Source organism: Tasmannia lanceolata, unplaced genomic scaffold (genome assembly GCF_043159265.1).
Source record: "Tasmannia lanceolata isolate RefF3 unplaced genomic scaffold, GAP_Taslan_0.1 ptg000029l, whole genome shotgun sequence".
NCBI lineage: Eukaryota > Viridiplantae > Streptophyta > Magnoliopsida > Canellales > Winteraceae > Tasmannia > Tasmannia lanceolata.
In genome coordinates this window covers 6,914,668-6,928,937 of record NW_027518706.1, presented here as the reverse complement: position 1 = coordinate 6,928,937, position 14,270 = coordinate 6,914,668, and the positions used below count along the sequence as shown (strand labels likewise).

The 14,270-nt window shown below is 38.5% G+C and overlaps 1 protein-coding gene across 2 annotated transcripts; it reads left to right on the top strand.

Moving 5' to 3' along the window:
* Window positions 1-6,490: 6,490 nt before the first annotated feature.
* LOC143859092 (uncharacterized) lies at window positions 6,491-12,950 on the top strand. Of its 2 annotated transcripts, XM_077369774.1 has the most exons (3): window positions 6,491-6,647; window positions 6,717-9,350; window positions 12,361-12,950. In XM_077369774.1, exons 1-3 carry the CDS (start codon window positions 6,635-6,637, stop codon window positions 12,753-12,755), a joined length of 3,042 nt encoding a protein of 1,013 aa, XP_077225889.1. In that variant the 5' UTR covers window positions 6,491-6,634; the 3' UTR covers window positions 12,756-12,950. The 2 variants fall into 2 exon arrangements, with proteins under 2 accessions (XP_077225889.1, XP_077225888.1); XM_077369773.1 differs by having other exon boundaries at window positions 6,491-9,350.
* Window positions 12,951-14,270: the final 1,320 nt, after the last annotated feature.

Sequence of the window (14,270 nt, the reverse complement as noted above, 5' to 3'; positions counted from 1 at the left end):
TTGAGGTTGTTAGAGGCACTTAATTAAGTTAATTAGTGTCCCTAAACATGATAATATACATGGGACAAGACCTAGCCAACACTCCCAAAAGATTGAAATACAATTAGCTTTAAATGTGCAAACTAGCAGGGCCAAGCGACTGCCTACCCCAGTCGACTAGGGGGAAAGTCGACTGGACTGGGGTGAAAAACTAGTCGTTAGGCTATAACAGCTAGTTGTTTGGGAACTTAGTAGATTTACCAACATGCCATTCCAATGCTTGTTTTGGTCTAAAACTATATATATATATATATATATATATATATATATATATATAGGAAATGGTTGCTGCTAACGTTAGCTTAAAACAAGGTCGGGCCCACATTGTTGGGGGGTCCAAAGCATTCATTTGGAAGGCCCTTTCATGGATAGGGTGTCCACCAAAAATCAGCTCCATTGGATCATCTTATGGTGTCCATTTGTGGGGTGAAAAAATGGGCAGATTAGTGGACAAACATTATTTATCTATTTTCACCCCCACAAATGGACATCCTATAATGATCCAATGAAGCTAATTTTTGGTACACACTCCACCCATGATGGGGCCTTTCAAATGAATGCTTAGGATCACCCCCAACAATGTGGCCTCACCCTTGTTTTATATTAGCTAAGCTAGCTGCTAATGTTAGGAACAACCCTTTTCTCATATATATATATATATATATATATATATATATATATATATATATATATATGAGTTACTAAACCATTCTAAATGAACCAAGAGACAGTCAAACTTATTTGGAACATCTTAAAAGAGTGAATCAACTTAATTTGTTCCTCTCTCATCCTTTGAACAAGATTTGGATATAGGACTTCTTTGTACATCTTCTTTACATCTTATAACCCTCTTTGAAGGGATTTTGTTTTTCTTTCTTCAAAGATACAAAGATTTTATTGGGCGAGTGTAGGAGACTAGGAAAATCTTTGACTGATTAAGTTGGACCTGGATGAACCTAATTCCGTTTGAGACTGGTGGGTTTTCTGTAGATTCGGTCATGAGTTGGACCAAGACCTAGACGAACCTAATTAGCCCCCAATGGAAACCCTACACTCAAGATTTTATATACTTTGTTGACTCGGTCATTTTAGGACTCAGCCTAGGTAAAAGTTGGACCTGAACGATCCTAATTCCGCCCTCCAACTGGTAGTATTACTAGGAAACACAGCTTCAGTACGTTAGCTACAGGACAGGCTTGTTATCGTGCTAGAGAGGTGATTGTACTTAGCGCAGTTGGCACCATTTTGTCAGATAGAAAACCGAGCAGTCTGTCTACCTGCTTAGAAAAAATCTCGCTAGAAGACTGAAAGGGCCTCATCACTTCAGAAATTTGGCGAGCTACCATTTATGACAACTCATGGGAACTCCCGTCCATATGCTTCCTAAGGGTGGCTTCCACCTCCTGAAATGGCATAGGCGCGTCAGGGCTTCGTCCACATGAGGGAGACTGTCTGGGAGGCATAGCGTTATTTAGATTTTCCTCTAGCAAAGGATTTTTCCGGTTAGAAGTCACTTTATCATGTGTATCAACACTATTGGAAACATTAGAGTCACTACAATTCCGGGAAACACCGAGGCCCATAGTTTTACGTCATGTATTGTGAGCCATTTAAATGCTATGCAATGCACCATGTCCCACCGTGCATGCCAAAAAGAGTGGTGGCATTCGATCGGTATGGAGGGGCGCTCCTGCGCGGTCGATCATGGTGACCATCTGATGTTGGTGTGTGCGAGTGGAGCGTGTGAGAATGTGTGCAAGTTCCTCTGTACTTAAACATATGGAAAGGACTTTTCAGGTGTACTGGCGTCTAAACATAGAGACTCTCAGGGTCAGCAGGTCGTTGGACTCAAGCTAAATGACAAAAGGGGCACAGACAGAACGCTAGTGCGAGAGATAGTTTAATTAAAGAGATAGACTCACCTAAGAAGATGAATTCATTGCTAACTTAAGCCAAGTATAGCTACAGTTACGAAAGGTAAAGGGTACAAGTGCTTAAAAGAAAAGATAAAATGCTAAAAACATGTTTGGATTTGGTTTTGTGATCTCTTCCATGGAGACAAACGTCTCCTTATATAGCTTTATTCTATTAACCGTTCTTCATTACCCCACGTTCTCTTGGAGGGAACTTTTTTTGTAACTACCCATGATGGGTTCCCTTATCCTCAGGTCCTCCATTGTCCAGGTGGTTATCATCCACCTTCTCACGATTGGACACTGTAATACCACATCCTTGAATCAGTCAAACCGGATGTTCTCTTAGTAATTAGGTCCCATTTGACATATTGGCTTTAAGTATGAACACACACTAGAGGGGGGTCTTCTAATAACTGTTTATCTTTCTAGATTCCCATATACACACATTCCTCCACACGTCCAATAAATGCCAGCATGGCATATACTTTGTTGACCAAGTCCAGTTGAGCTGGCACTTGATAACTCCCACTAAAGTAAAAATGAGTGTAAACAACTACAAATGGTTAGTCATGAAATTTTCTAAGCCCATTTTTTAGGGGTGCAACTCGGGTCGGGTTGGGTCGGGTTGAGGCCAACCCAACCCAACCCGAGGAGGTCAACCTCCAACCCTAACCCAACCCAACCCGACTTTCAACCCGGGATGGCTAACGCAACCCAACCCAAATTGGTTTTTCCCTAACCCGAACCCAACCCAACCCGAATTCCCAAGTTGGGTCGGGTTTAGACATTTTAGATGAGATATTTAGTAAGGGAAATGGCACCCAAGTTCAAAACCAAAGGAAAAAAAACATTACTAGAACACATGCACATATTAAATAACTGCAAATGATGTGAGGAAAACATGACAATCACAATCACAAGGATATGCGAGTGTTTAGTCCAGAAAAAAGAAGGTTGAGATCATCCAATCAATCGATTTTTGCATGCTTCAATCTTGCGGTTGAGATCTCTTCTAGGTTAGGGTTATTACTTTAGTGACTTTAGCCCTTTACTTTTTGTTTTTGATAAGTATCCTCTTTGATAAGAGGAGGCACCAAGGCCTTGGTGCCTCCTCTTGTTGAGGTTGTTTATCTTTTTTCTTTCTTCTTTTTTTTCTTTTTGAGCTTCATTTAATTCTCCATTTTTATCAATGCATCTGGTCGGGGTCCTGCCTAACCACAGCTTATCCATCAAAAAAAAAAAAAAGTATCTATTACTATATTTGCAAAGGATAGAAAGAAACAACAAAAAGTAAAAAACGTGTACTCTTTGTCGGATTACGGGTCGGGTCGGGTTGCCTGATACCCAACCCAACCTAACCCGAATTTTGGTCGGGTTGCCAAATCCCAACCTGGACCCGAACCCAACCCGAATTTGGTCAACCCAACCCGCCCAAAAATCGGGTTCAACCCGACCCAAGCTGCACCCCTACCGTTTTTGTTTTGGATTTTGTGAATCGATTTTGAGAACAAAACAGATCATTGGACTAAAAACTGAGTGCAATTTGCAGCCAATAATCAGTTTTGGAATCAAAATTGATTCAAAAAATCCAAAACAAAGAGGGCCAAAAGCTTTGAGCGAGCCGTGTTATTTAATATAAAGACCTAATAAATAAACTGCTGAAGTCAAGCCGACACAATCCAAGTCGACTAGTCCCAATCACCATACATAAAGAGAACAATGATTCTTCCTCCTCGAAAAGAAAGTTGATGTAACGTGTAAAATATTTTTGGAGTGGAATTATGAGTCAAGAAATTTCATTGAAAAGTGAAGCTTTCGTGAAACACGAGCCAGACCACTTTTATTTTGTCATAAAAAAATGGGAAATGTTATCAGCGCTACTGTATTTTGATGAGGGCACTCCTCACTTTATTAAAAGTACGGTATGGCCCCACCATAGAATGATCCAAACCGTCCATTAGATGGGCCACATCCTAAATAGGTTGTGCCTGAAATATAATTTCCATAGGTTCATCCTAACCCTCTGATCTATAGAGGATTAGGATCAACCCTCTAACATTCAGATCAGAGGGTTAGGATCAACCTATGGAAATCATTTTTGGGGCCCAACCTATTTAGGATGTGGCCCATCTAATGGACGGTCTGGATCATCCTATGGTGCGGGCCAAACCGTACTTTTAATAAAGTGAGATTGCCCTCATCAAAATACAGTAGTGCTGATAACATTTCCCAAAACAATTCTTCATCTTTAGCTCTTTCTATGTTTTGGTCATTTATCCTCTGCAAATCTCATCTTTTTCATATATTTTAAAAACCACCTCTTTTCTAAAAATTAAAACCTCTTTATTTTCAACACCACTTTTATTTTTAAAATCTCGAACACCAATTACTACGTTTTTTTGCCTTCGATGGGAGCTGATAAAGTTGCTCCTTCAACGATAAATTCGCCCCTTATGGGGCCTAACTGAATTCTTTAGGTGCGAATTTATCGGCCACCCTCCCACGCCTAGCCTAAAATCGATTTCCCTTTTCATATGATTCATTTTGCTTTCCCTCATTCTCACACAGGTGAAGAATGAGGGAGATGATTTTTACCCCCCAAGGATGATGCGCCAGCCTTTTAAGTGAATTGTGGACAGACTATAACGCTTTACTTGGAGGAATGGAGGGCCATGGCCCCCTCATGCTATATGTGCCTGCGCCCCTTTGGGTGAAAAAATCATCGCCCAAAAAAAGAGAATCCCAACAGCAAAATTCCACGATTCGTTTTGCAAACACGACCCTATTCGGAAAGGGAGCTGATATTTACACCCATATTAATTCTGCGGACACCAGCATTTAAACGCCGTGACCGGCTTGGATGAGTTGTTAGTTAGTACAAAAAAAAAAGAGTACTTCTAAAATGACGAGAATACCCTTTCAATAAACCGCCTATGTCATCTCTCACGATCAAAATCTGTAAACCTCGTTTCTGCTTTTTCTCTCCCAAAACCCAAATCAGAACTTGAAGATCTTTCTCCAATAACTTTCCTTCTTCAATCTATCTTCGGTAAGCAGTAATAGCAGTGTAATCCATCTTCGTCTTCTCCATCCATTCACAACGGAAGAAGGGCGAGAAGAAAGAGGAAGTCGATTTCTTCTCCAAACCATAACCCTAACCCTCACCCTGGCCACGGCAATTTCTGGCCAAGCAGGACAATCCCAAGGCGAAGATGACATCATTTTGCCTTCAAGGCCTAAAAGCCTCCCTCCAAGGGAAAGAGCTCTGAACTTTGTTGTTTGAGTGTTGCCTTGGAGGTTGTGATTGTGAATTCAATACCTAAAAGTATAGTGGGAGAGAGTTCTGATTTTTGTTGAATCAACTCCATCTGGACGGAATTGTGCCAAGAGATCAAATTTAAAACTGGAATGTTTCATGTCTGAACAATTCGTATTGGAGCTTGTCCTCAATTTCAGTGCCAAGGAATTACTTTCATATATTTTTTTCTCTCTGAATTGGATGCCAATATCTAATCAATCCCTTCTCGGGCATTTCACCGAACACTTGAGAAGCAAATCTAATAGCACAAAATGGAAAATCCTGTTTTCATAGACATGAGATATTTTCATGACCAGAGATAGACACCTGTGATGATGGCAGCCTCTTTTTTCGATTTGAGCTTAGAGACGGAGAGAGCTCGAAGGTCTCCATTTTGGTCGTGCGAGAAAGACGAAATGAGGGTTTCAGATTTTGGTCAGGCGAGATAAAGGAACAGGGGATTTTGGTAAGGCCAGAGAAAGTGGAAAGATTTTGATTGTGAGAGATGGAATAGGCGGTTTATTGAAAGGGTATTCTTGTCATTTTAGAAGTACTCTTTTTTTGTACTAACTGACAACTCATTATAGCCGGTCACCACGTTTAAATGCGGGTGTTAAAAGGGGCGTAAATATGAGCTCCCTTTGCAAATAGTCCATAGTGGAAGACTCTTTTTGGATAAACCCCTTTAATCTAAAGACCTATAGTCCATAGTGGAAGACTCTCTTTGCAAAAACCCCTTTAATCTAAAGACCTAATAAATAAACTGATGAAGTCAAGTTAATTGATATTTGATAGCCGACACAATCAAGTGACAATTCTCTATATCGATTCAGAAAAGTTGGGGAAAAAAAGAGGATCAGTCTTTCTCTGTGAAGACTGAAAAAAATAAAGAAACTTTACTGCTACTCAAGGAATGGAAAAATATCGAAGAAGAAGGGAAGAAGCTCACATGTGAGTGGTGCCAGTATCAAAATAGTAAGTGTGGATATCAGTGAGTGGTGCCATTATCAAAATATGTAACTGTGGATTTAACGAAAAATGGTCCCGTGTGAGTGGTGCCACTATCAAAATAGATAACTGTGTGGCTGGTGCCAGTATCAAAATAGATAAGTGTGGATATTAGTGTGTTAGTGGTGTCAGTATCAAAATAGATGTGTCGATATCAGTGTGAGTGGGACGGCTGGTGCCCGGTATATTTATCCTCAAGTAGTTAACCATTTTCAGTCGAATACTAAATATTAAATTGTTTTTTTAAATAAAAAGTAGAGGGTCTGATCATCATTTCGTGCTGTATAAAGGTTGAGTGTGATCAAATGAAATTGGGAGACAAAAAATAAATAAAATCTTGTCTTTGCTCAGCACAAGAAGAGCTTCAACCCGGATGGAGCTACCAGGTATGAGTCTTCTTAGTGTGCTTTGGTCATTTATCTTCTCTGTAAATCTCTTCTTTGCCATGAACGCAGTACATTCGAATTCTGCAACCGCCACCACCTTACTTGGAAACGAAACCGATCGAATGGCTCTGCTCGCTTTTAAGGGTGGGATAAGAAGTGATCCTCTTGGAGCCTTATCATCATGGAACCATACTCTCCATTTCTGCCAGTGGAATGGAGTCACGTGCGGTCGGAGGCATCAAAGGGTCACTGTATTGAACCTTAGTGGGCAGACCTTGGTGGGTACTCTATCTCCTGCCATATCCAACCTCACCTTCCTTAGGGAAATCCACCTCCAAGAAAACAGCTTCAATGGCCAAATATCCCAAGATATTGGCCTTCTATTTAGACTGCGACATCTTAATATGAGCTATAATTCCTTGGGAGGGGAAATTCCCTCCAATCTCACACACTGTAGGGACCTCGGAGTCATCGATTTGAGTTACAATGAGTTTACAGGGAAAATTCCCATCCAACTTAGCACTCTACCGAAGCTATCCTTGTTGTTTCTTGCTCATAATCATCTTACAGGGAGCATTGCACCTCAACTTGGGAACGTATCATCTCTCACCCGTCTCGATTTACGTGACAATAGTTTGGTGGGACACATCCCAGATGACCTGGCACGAATTAATAACTTGAAATGGATCACCCTTTCTGTAAATTTATTATCCGGTGCGGTTCCTTCCTCTTTTTATAATAATCTCTCGTTTCTTGTGAACTTTGCCGTAGCAGTAAACCAGTTAAACGGAACCCTTCCACCCAACATAGGATTCTCTCTTACTAAACTCAAATATCTTCTTTTAGGAGCCAATCAATTTACCGGACACATTCCAATTTCATTATCCAATGTTTCAAGTCTTGAATTGCTTGGAATGGAAGGGAACCAGTTTAGCGGACCAGTGCCTGAAAATATTGGATGGGCAAAGAATCTACTCGGATTTGACTTGGGCTATAATTATCTAGGCCTTGGTAGAGCTGATGACTTGAAATTTATCACTTCTTTGACCAACTGTAGTAATCTAAATGAGTTATCCATGAACAGAAATCATTTTGGTGGCATATTGCCCAACTCCATAACCAATCTCTCAACTCAACTTTCTTTGTTGTCAATAGGACAAAACCAAATTTCTGGTAACATCCCTAGTCAGATCGGGAATCTCATCAACTTACAAACTTTTGCTATATATTCAAACTTCATCACGGGTTCTATTCCCGCTTCAATTGGGATGCTCCAGAACTTACAACAACTCTACTTGGGAGATAATAGTTTGTCCGGGAAAATCCCATACAATATTGGAAATATTACTCAATTGACCGCCCTCGATTTAGGATACAACAACCTGCAAGGAAGCATACCTCTATCTCTTGCAAACTGTACAAAACTTTTAAGATTGAGCCTTTCTCGAAATAACCTTACAGCTACGATACCAAAACAAATCATTGGCCTTTCTTCGCTATCAATCGAACTCATTTTGTCTCAAAATTCTTTGACGGGCTCACTCCCATCAGAAGTGGGTAACTTGAAAATTCTAGAGCTATTGGCTGTTTCTGAGAACAAATTAGCAGGTGAAATCCCCAGCACTCTTGCAAATTGTAAGAGCATGCGACAACTTTATATGCAGGGTAATGCCTTCCTGGGAGATATTTCGTCAGTTTTTACTACATTAACATCCATTGAAGTCCTTGATCTTTCACACAATAACTTCTCAGGGAAGATTCCAAAATATCTACAGGGGTTTAAGTTTCTACAATATCTAAACTTGTCCTTCAATAATTTTGAGGGTGAAGTACCAAAACAAGGTGTCTTTGGAAATGCTAGTGCAATTTCAGTCATGGGAAATGATAATCTTTGTGGTGGTATCCCAGAACTAAAGTTGCCTACATGCCCAGTCCTAGCTAATGACAGACGAGGAAAAGCCCATGTTTCTAGAGTAATCATCCTAGTAGTAGGTGCGGTTGTATGTTTGATTTTGTTATTGTGTGTCCCTACTTCACTTTACTGGATAAGAAAGTCAAGGAAGAAACCATCTTCCCTATCTTCTATGGAGGGCCGGCATTTAAAGGTTTCTTATGCAGAACTCTGTAAAGCAACAGATGGGTTCTCTTCAGCCAATTTGATAGGCACGGGAAGTTATGGATCAGTGTATAAGGGTATGCTCAGTCGCATTGAAAATGTTGTTGCTGTCAAAGTACTCAACCTTCACTTAAGGGGAGCTTCAAAGAGTTTCATAGCTGAATGCAATGCATTGAGAAACATTCGTCATCGAAATCTTGTGAAGATCTTAACTTCTTGTTCAAGCATCGATTTTGGAGGTAATGATTTCAAAGCTCTCGTGCTTGAGTTCATGCCAAATGGGAGTCTAGAGAAGTGGTTGCATTCAAAATTAGATGGGCAACATCAATTAGGAAGTTTAAACTTCATTAAGAGATTAAACATAGCAATTGACATAGCTTCTGTGCTGGATTATCTTCACCATCATTGCCATACCCCGATTGTTCATTGTGATCTAAAGCCAAGCAACATTTTTTTGGATGAAGACATGAATGCTCATGTGGGTGATTTTGGGTTAGCCAAGTTTTATCCAAGAATCATTCAGAGCTCATCTGAAGATCAAAGCAGCACAACTGGATTAAAGGGAACTATTGGGTACATTGCTCCAGGTAATAATTTTGTCAATTTTCGTCATCCAGTCTATTCTCAATGAGTTTTATAAAATATTTCTCACTTATTAGGTACATAATGTAGCGCAACAAAGGCTAAATTAGCATCTTGAACCAAAAAAATTACTTGATAGCATTTCTATATTTATTGACAGAGTATATAGGAATGTTATTTTACATCAAGTGGTCTCGTACATCTCACCTAAATAATAGGCGGCCTTTTTAGTACCTATGATCGTGAGTTCTTTATGCAAAATAGTTGTGTAGAAAATGATAATCATGTAAATGGTTAAAAAGTTATAAATTCGCAAAAATTCGGAGAAGTAATTATTCAATTATTCAATAAAATCTCTAATATTATTAGAAAATAATTAGAAATTTTGTAAATAAATTTCCAAAAAAACCCATGACTAATTTTTCTCAACAAAAAATAACCCCAAGATTTGGGTAATTACTAATATCACCATTAATTGTCTAAAATACTTTTTAACATATCGTACCCTTTGTAAAGCATGGCCTATTCTTTTAGATGAGCTTGTAGTAGAACGTCGCATCTCCATAGAGTTACATTTACTATGAACTAATTTGTGTTATGTAAAATAGTAGCATTGTCATATTTTAAAATGATTGATTATGAGTTTAATTTTTATTGCCTTCTATTTTTTGTGTCTTTAGTGTGGCTAACAAAAAAGCTTATGTTGATACCTCATTTTGTGTGTCATACGACCTACTGTGACCCAACACTCCAATGATGAATCAAATCGTGCTTCTTAAATGAGCTAGAGCAGTAAAACACCCCGAAGACCCATGAGAGAAAATATATTCCAATGAAAGAAGCAAAAGTACCATGAAAAGTGTCTTTTTTCAAAATTATCTAACTTTTCAAAAAGGACCAAAAAGCCCCAGAGTTGACCAATCAGACGAGCCCCTGTTTGATTGGATCCTACTACCGCTGGGCGTCATTGCCACAGCCTGACACCGTGTGTGCAACCCCTTCGCCATTTCGAAGATTGGGTGAACCATTTGCCAGGATTGTCTAGAGCTGGACAATCGGCAACCACCCTTGCACGAAGGTATAACACTCTGAGGAGAGTGACAAAGCCAAACATTTAGCAACCACTCATCCACGAAGGTATAACACCCTGTCTCCTTTTGCATCTGTAGATTTTTTGGTTACTGCATTTGTAAATTTTGTGGTCACTGCATTAATTGTAGAGATTTTAGACTTAATAAGATTATTGGAGCCAAGGATTGAGCATCGTAGGAGGTCGTCTAATGAAGCGACGGATATTCTAGCAAAGGAAGGAGTCCTTAGCTAGGGAGTTCATGTTTGTCGTGTCGCTGGTTGTCTCACCTATCTAACATGCTTTGTAATTGGTTTGCAGACCACTTTTATGTATCATTTGTGGGACATCTTGTCCCCGCCCAATACTTTTGAATATTAATGCAATGTCAATTTTCAAAACAAAAAAACATAGAGTTAGGTAGTTGTTTTCATTCCACTGGTTCGGGCGAAGGGTGGGGGTCAAGTAGCCATTTTCAAGGGTGGGTGTCAAGTAGCCACTTTCTGGCATCAACCTCACAAGGATTTCCAGATTAATGACCGCCGACAAAGTTCCCAATCGGCGTATCACAAGTTAACTCCACTCCATCTGCTGAAGGTGCACACACTTCCCTCTAGACGTCAGTGGAGGATGGTTCCCACACTCTGAACCCTTGCTTTCTTTTGGTCATTTTTTTCAAAGAAAAGTGGTACGGAAGAAAGATGAGTTAGGTTCTCCAAAAGAGCTTGAACACATGACAAGCGACACTTTCCTAGTATGGTTAGATGATTCTAGACAGAGTCATGGCCGGGACTTAGGGCCCATGATCCCTAAATTTAAGGTGTTTGATAAATATAGGTCAAGGAGTTTTCTAATAATTACTAATAATAATACGAGACTTTTGGATTAATGTTGTGACGGAAATAGTATTTCCCTTGGAAACGAAGGTAAAATGATGCCATTTCCCTTTAGGAGACACGTTTGGTTGGTGCACTATTCATTCTACTTCCTTGTGTTTAATGGATTTTTCAACAATTGCCTTTTAAGTTGCCTCTCCCAAGTCAACATGAAAGTGAAATTAAAGATTTGACATTTACAACTATTATGTTTGTACTTAGAAAATGACATCATTTCACTTTCTTTCTACTTTTACTTATTTTTTACCTTATAAGTAGTATGAAGTTTAATTTGATCTACTTTTGTAGTGCTTTTGGATGTGTAATCACTGATACTTGGTTTGTTTCAGATGAAAAAATCATGTTGAGAAATTATCATGAAAAAATCATGTTGAGAAATTGGTTCACCACTTACATGACTTGATTTGCCAAAACCCATGTTATATGGATTCTTCTAAATGGATGAAGTACCCCTGTGGGACACGTCTCAAATTGCAGGAGTCTCTAAGACAGTTCTAGATCTCTTTTATCTGCTTTCTATTTTTTTTTATGTTACTGTCACAACTTTATAATTATTGCACATTTTGAATTTTACTCATCCTATTAGTAATTATCTTAAAAAGAAATAAAACATTATATCAACTTAACTTATTAAAATTTAAATATGTCACTGGTTAAAATAATATTATTATGTAAAAAATTAAAATTTGACAATTGATTAAAATATTTTGGCCAATCTACAAATCATTCTTTTTTAGGTTTATTGAATCTGACACACAATACCTATGTCAAATTCCGACACTCGTACTTGTACTGATGCAACATGGGACATAACTTTATATTTTCTTTCATTGTGCTAAATCATTTCTTATTTTTTTCACTAAAAGTTCTAGACTCTTTCCTTGCAACTTAGGTTTCTAAATGTGAAGAGATCATTCAATTATCTATCATCTCTTTGATAAAATTTCCACCTTTTTTTCAAAATCAAACCTCATATTTACTTTTAGTTTCTAACTGGTATCTTATATCCTTTATCACAACAAAAAGTGTAAAAGATGTGTGGAATTGCAGAATATGGGGCAGGTGGTCATGTGTCCACAGCCGGAGATGCGTATAGCTATGGGATTCTTTTATTGGAGATATTCACTGGAAAATGCCCCACAGATGACATGTTTAAGGATGGCCTAAGTCTTCACAAATTTGTCCAGTTGACTTTGCCAGATCGAGTGATGGAGATTCTAGATCCATTAATTCTTTTAGAAGATGATGAAGAAAGCGCTACAAACATTGCTGAGAATTACAATGATAAGATACGTCGTTTGCAGGAGTGTTTGGTATCTTTAGTGAGGATTGGAGTGGTGTGTTCTGCAGAATCTCCGAGAGAACGAATGGAGATGGGAGACGTTGTAAAGGAAATGTGTTCTATTAGAAACATATATCATGGTGCTGGGATCCACAGAGAATGATGAAATTCACTGCTACATCCGCTTTTGTTTCCCATTGGACAAAGATTACTATCATATATGTTGTTTCTTCTATGTGTTTGTACATTAATTAATGTTATATTATATATGTGATGTGGTTAGTGGTGCCACTTGCAGGCAATGCTTTTTTCTCATATCTATATTTCCTCCAACTATTAATACAAAATTATTATCAAATCTTGATCGAGTGTGAAGGTTTCCTGTTGCAATACATTGATCATTCCATCATGAATTACAAATAACATCACAAAGGATCTTTTGATCATATGGGAGATTTATGAAAGATGATTACCACGCCATTAATTAAATCAAGGTAGCTATGAACCATGTTGGAAATTGAAGATAAGTTTGTTGAAGAAGGCTTTATTTTTCATTCCCTTTTTTTTCTCCTGTGCTGATGAACAGATACACCATTTTTTTTTTTTGTTCTGCCCATTTCATTTCATCTCACTAGACCTTTATATGGAAAGAAATGATTGATGCATTTACCTCCAATTTCATAAAGTTTGTTTTTTCTTGAATCTAAGTAATTTTGCTATGTGGAAATTGGACTCCAAATTTCAAAGTCTACGATTTGGTATTTTTTTTCCTTCGAAGGGGTTCACGAAAGTCACAACTTTCAATGAAATTTATGGACTCTTAATTCCAGTCCAAAAAATTTCTAATGCGTGAGAATCCATTACTTGACAATTATGACACAATACATCCTCTTTCTTTCTAAAGAGGGAAAACCATATTGGGACTAGTCAATTCACTTGACCTCATCAATTCTTCATTTATTAGGTCTTTAGAATCCATTACTTGACAATTTTGAATCCAAAACTGATTACCGGAGTCAAATTGTGTTTATTTTTTTAGTCCAATGTTCAGCTTTGGACTTAAAATCCAAAACTGATTATATTGTGGACTAAAAATCAATTCTCAAAATCCAAATTCTTCCACAGGGGTCCACGCATGCACCGACGCACCAACATCTCCACCGATATCTGCGGTCCACTGAAAATACAACTCCTGTGTTAATTTACTTGGGTTTGGTCGGTTTGAGCTTCTGCTAAATAATGAATTGGAAACAACCTGAACCCAACCAAATTTACTTGGGTTTGGTCGGGTCGAGCTTCTGCTATGAATTGGAAACAACCTGAACCCAACCCAATTTAAGTAAAAGCTCAACCCGAATTCCCAAAAATCAACCCGAGTTGAACCCCTATTTTTGACTACCAAAGTGATCCCAAATGCTATGGCCAAATTGTTTGTGCTTTGATTTGACTACCAAAGTGATCCCAAATGCTATGGCCAAATTTACTTGGGTTTGCTATTAAGTTGATTTTATATTGCCTTCCTTACGGGGTTTGTCCTGTTAACAGGACAAATAGGGAGAAGAGATCTTGGAGTGGGTGAATAATTTTACTGCTTGATCTAGGTAGAAAGTGGGAGTCACAATCGATTCTCGAAATCTAAAACAAACAGGGCTTAGTATATAGTAGAAAGTCAATTGTG

Bases quoted from the DNA above. Each gene is read 5' to 3' on its own strand.
- LOC143859092 (XM_077369773.1), top strand. From the start codon at position 6,635: ATGGAGCTACCAGGTATGAGTCTTCTTAGTGTGCTTTGGTCATTTATC. The intron at 9,351-12,360 runs GTAATAATTTTG...GTGGAATTGCAG, and splicing joins TATTGGGTACATTGCTCCAG to AATATGGGGCAGGTGGTCAT.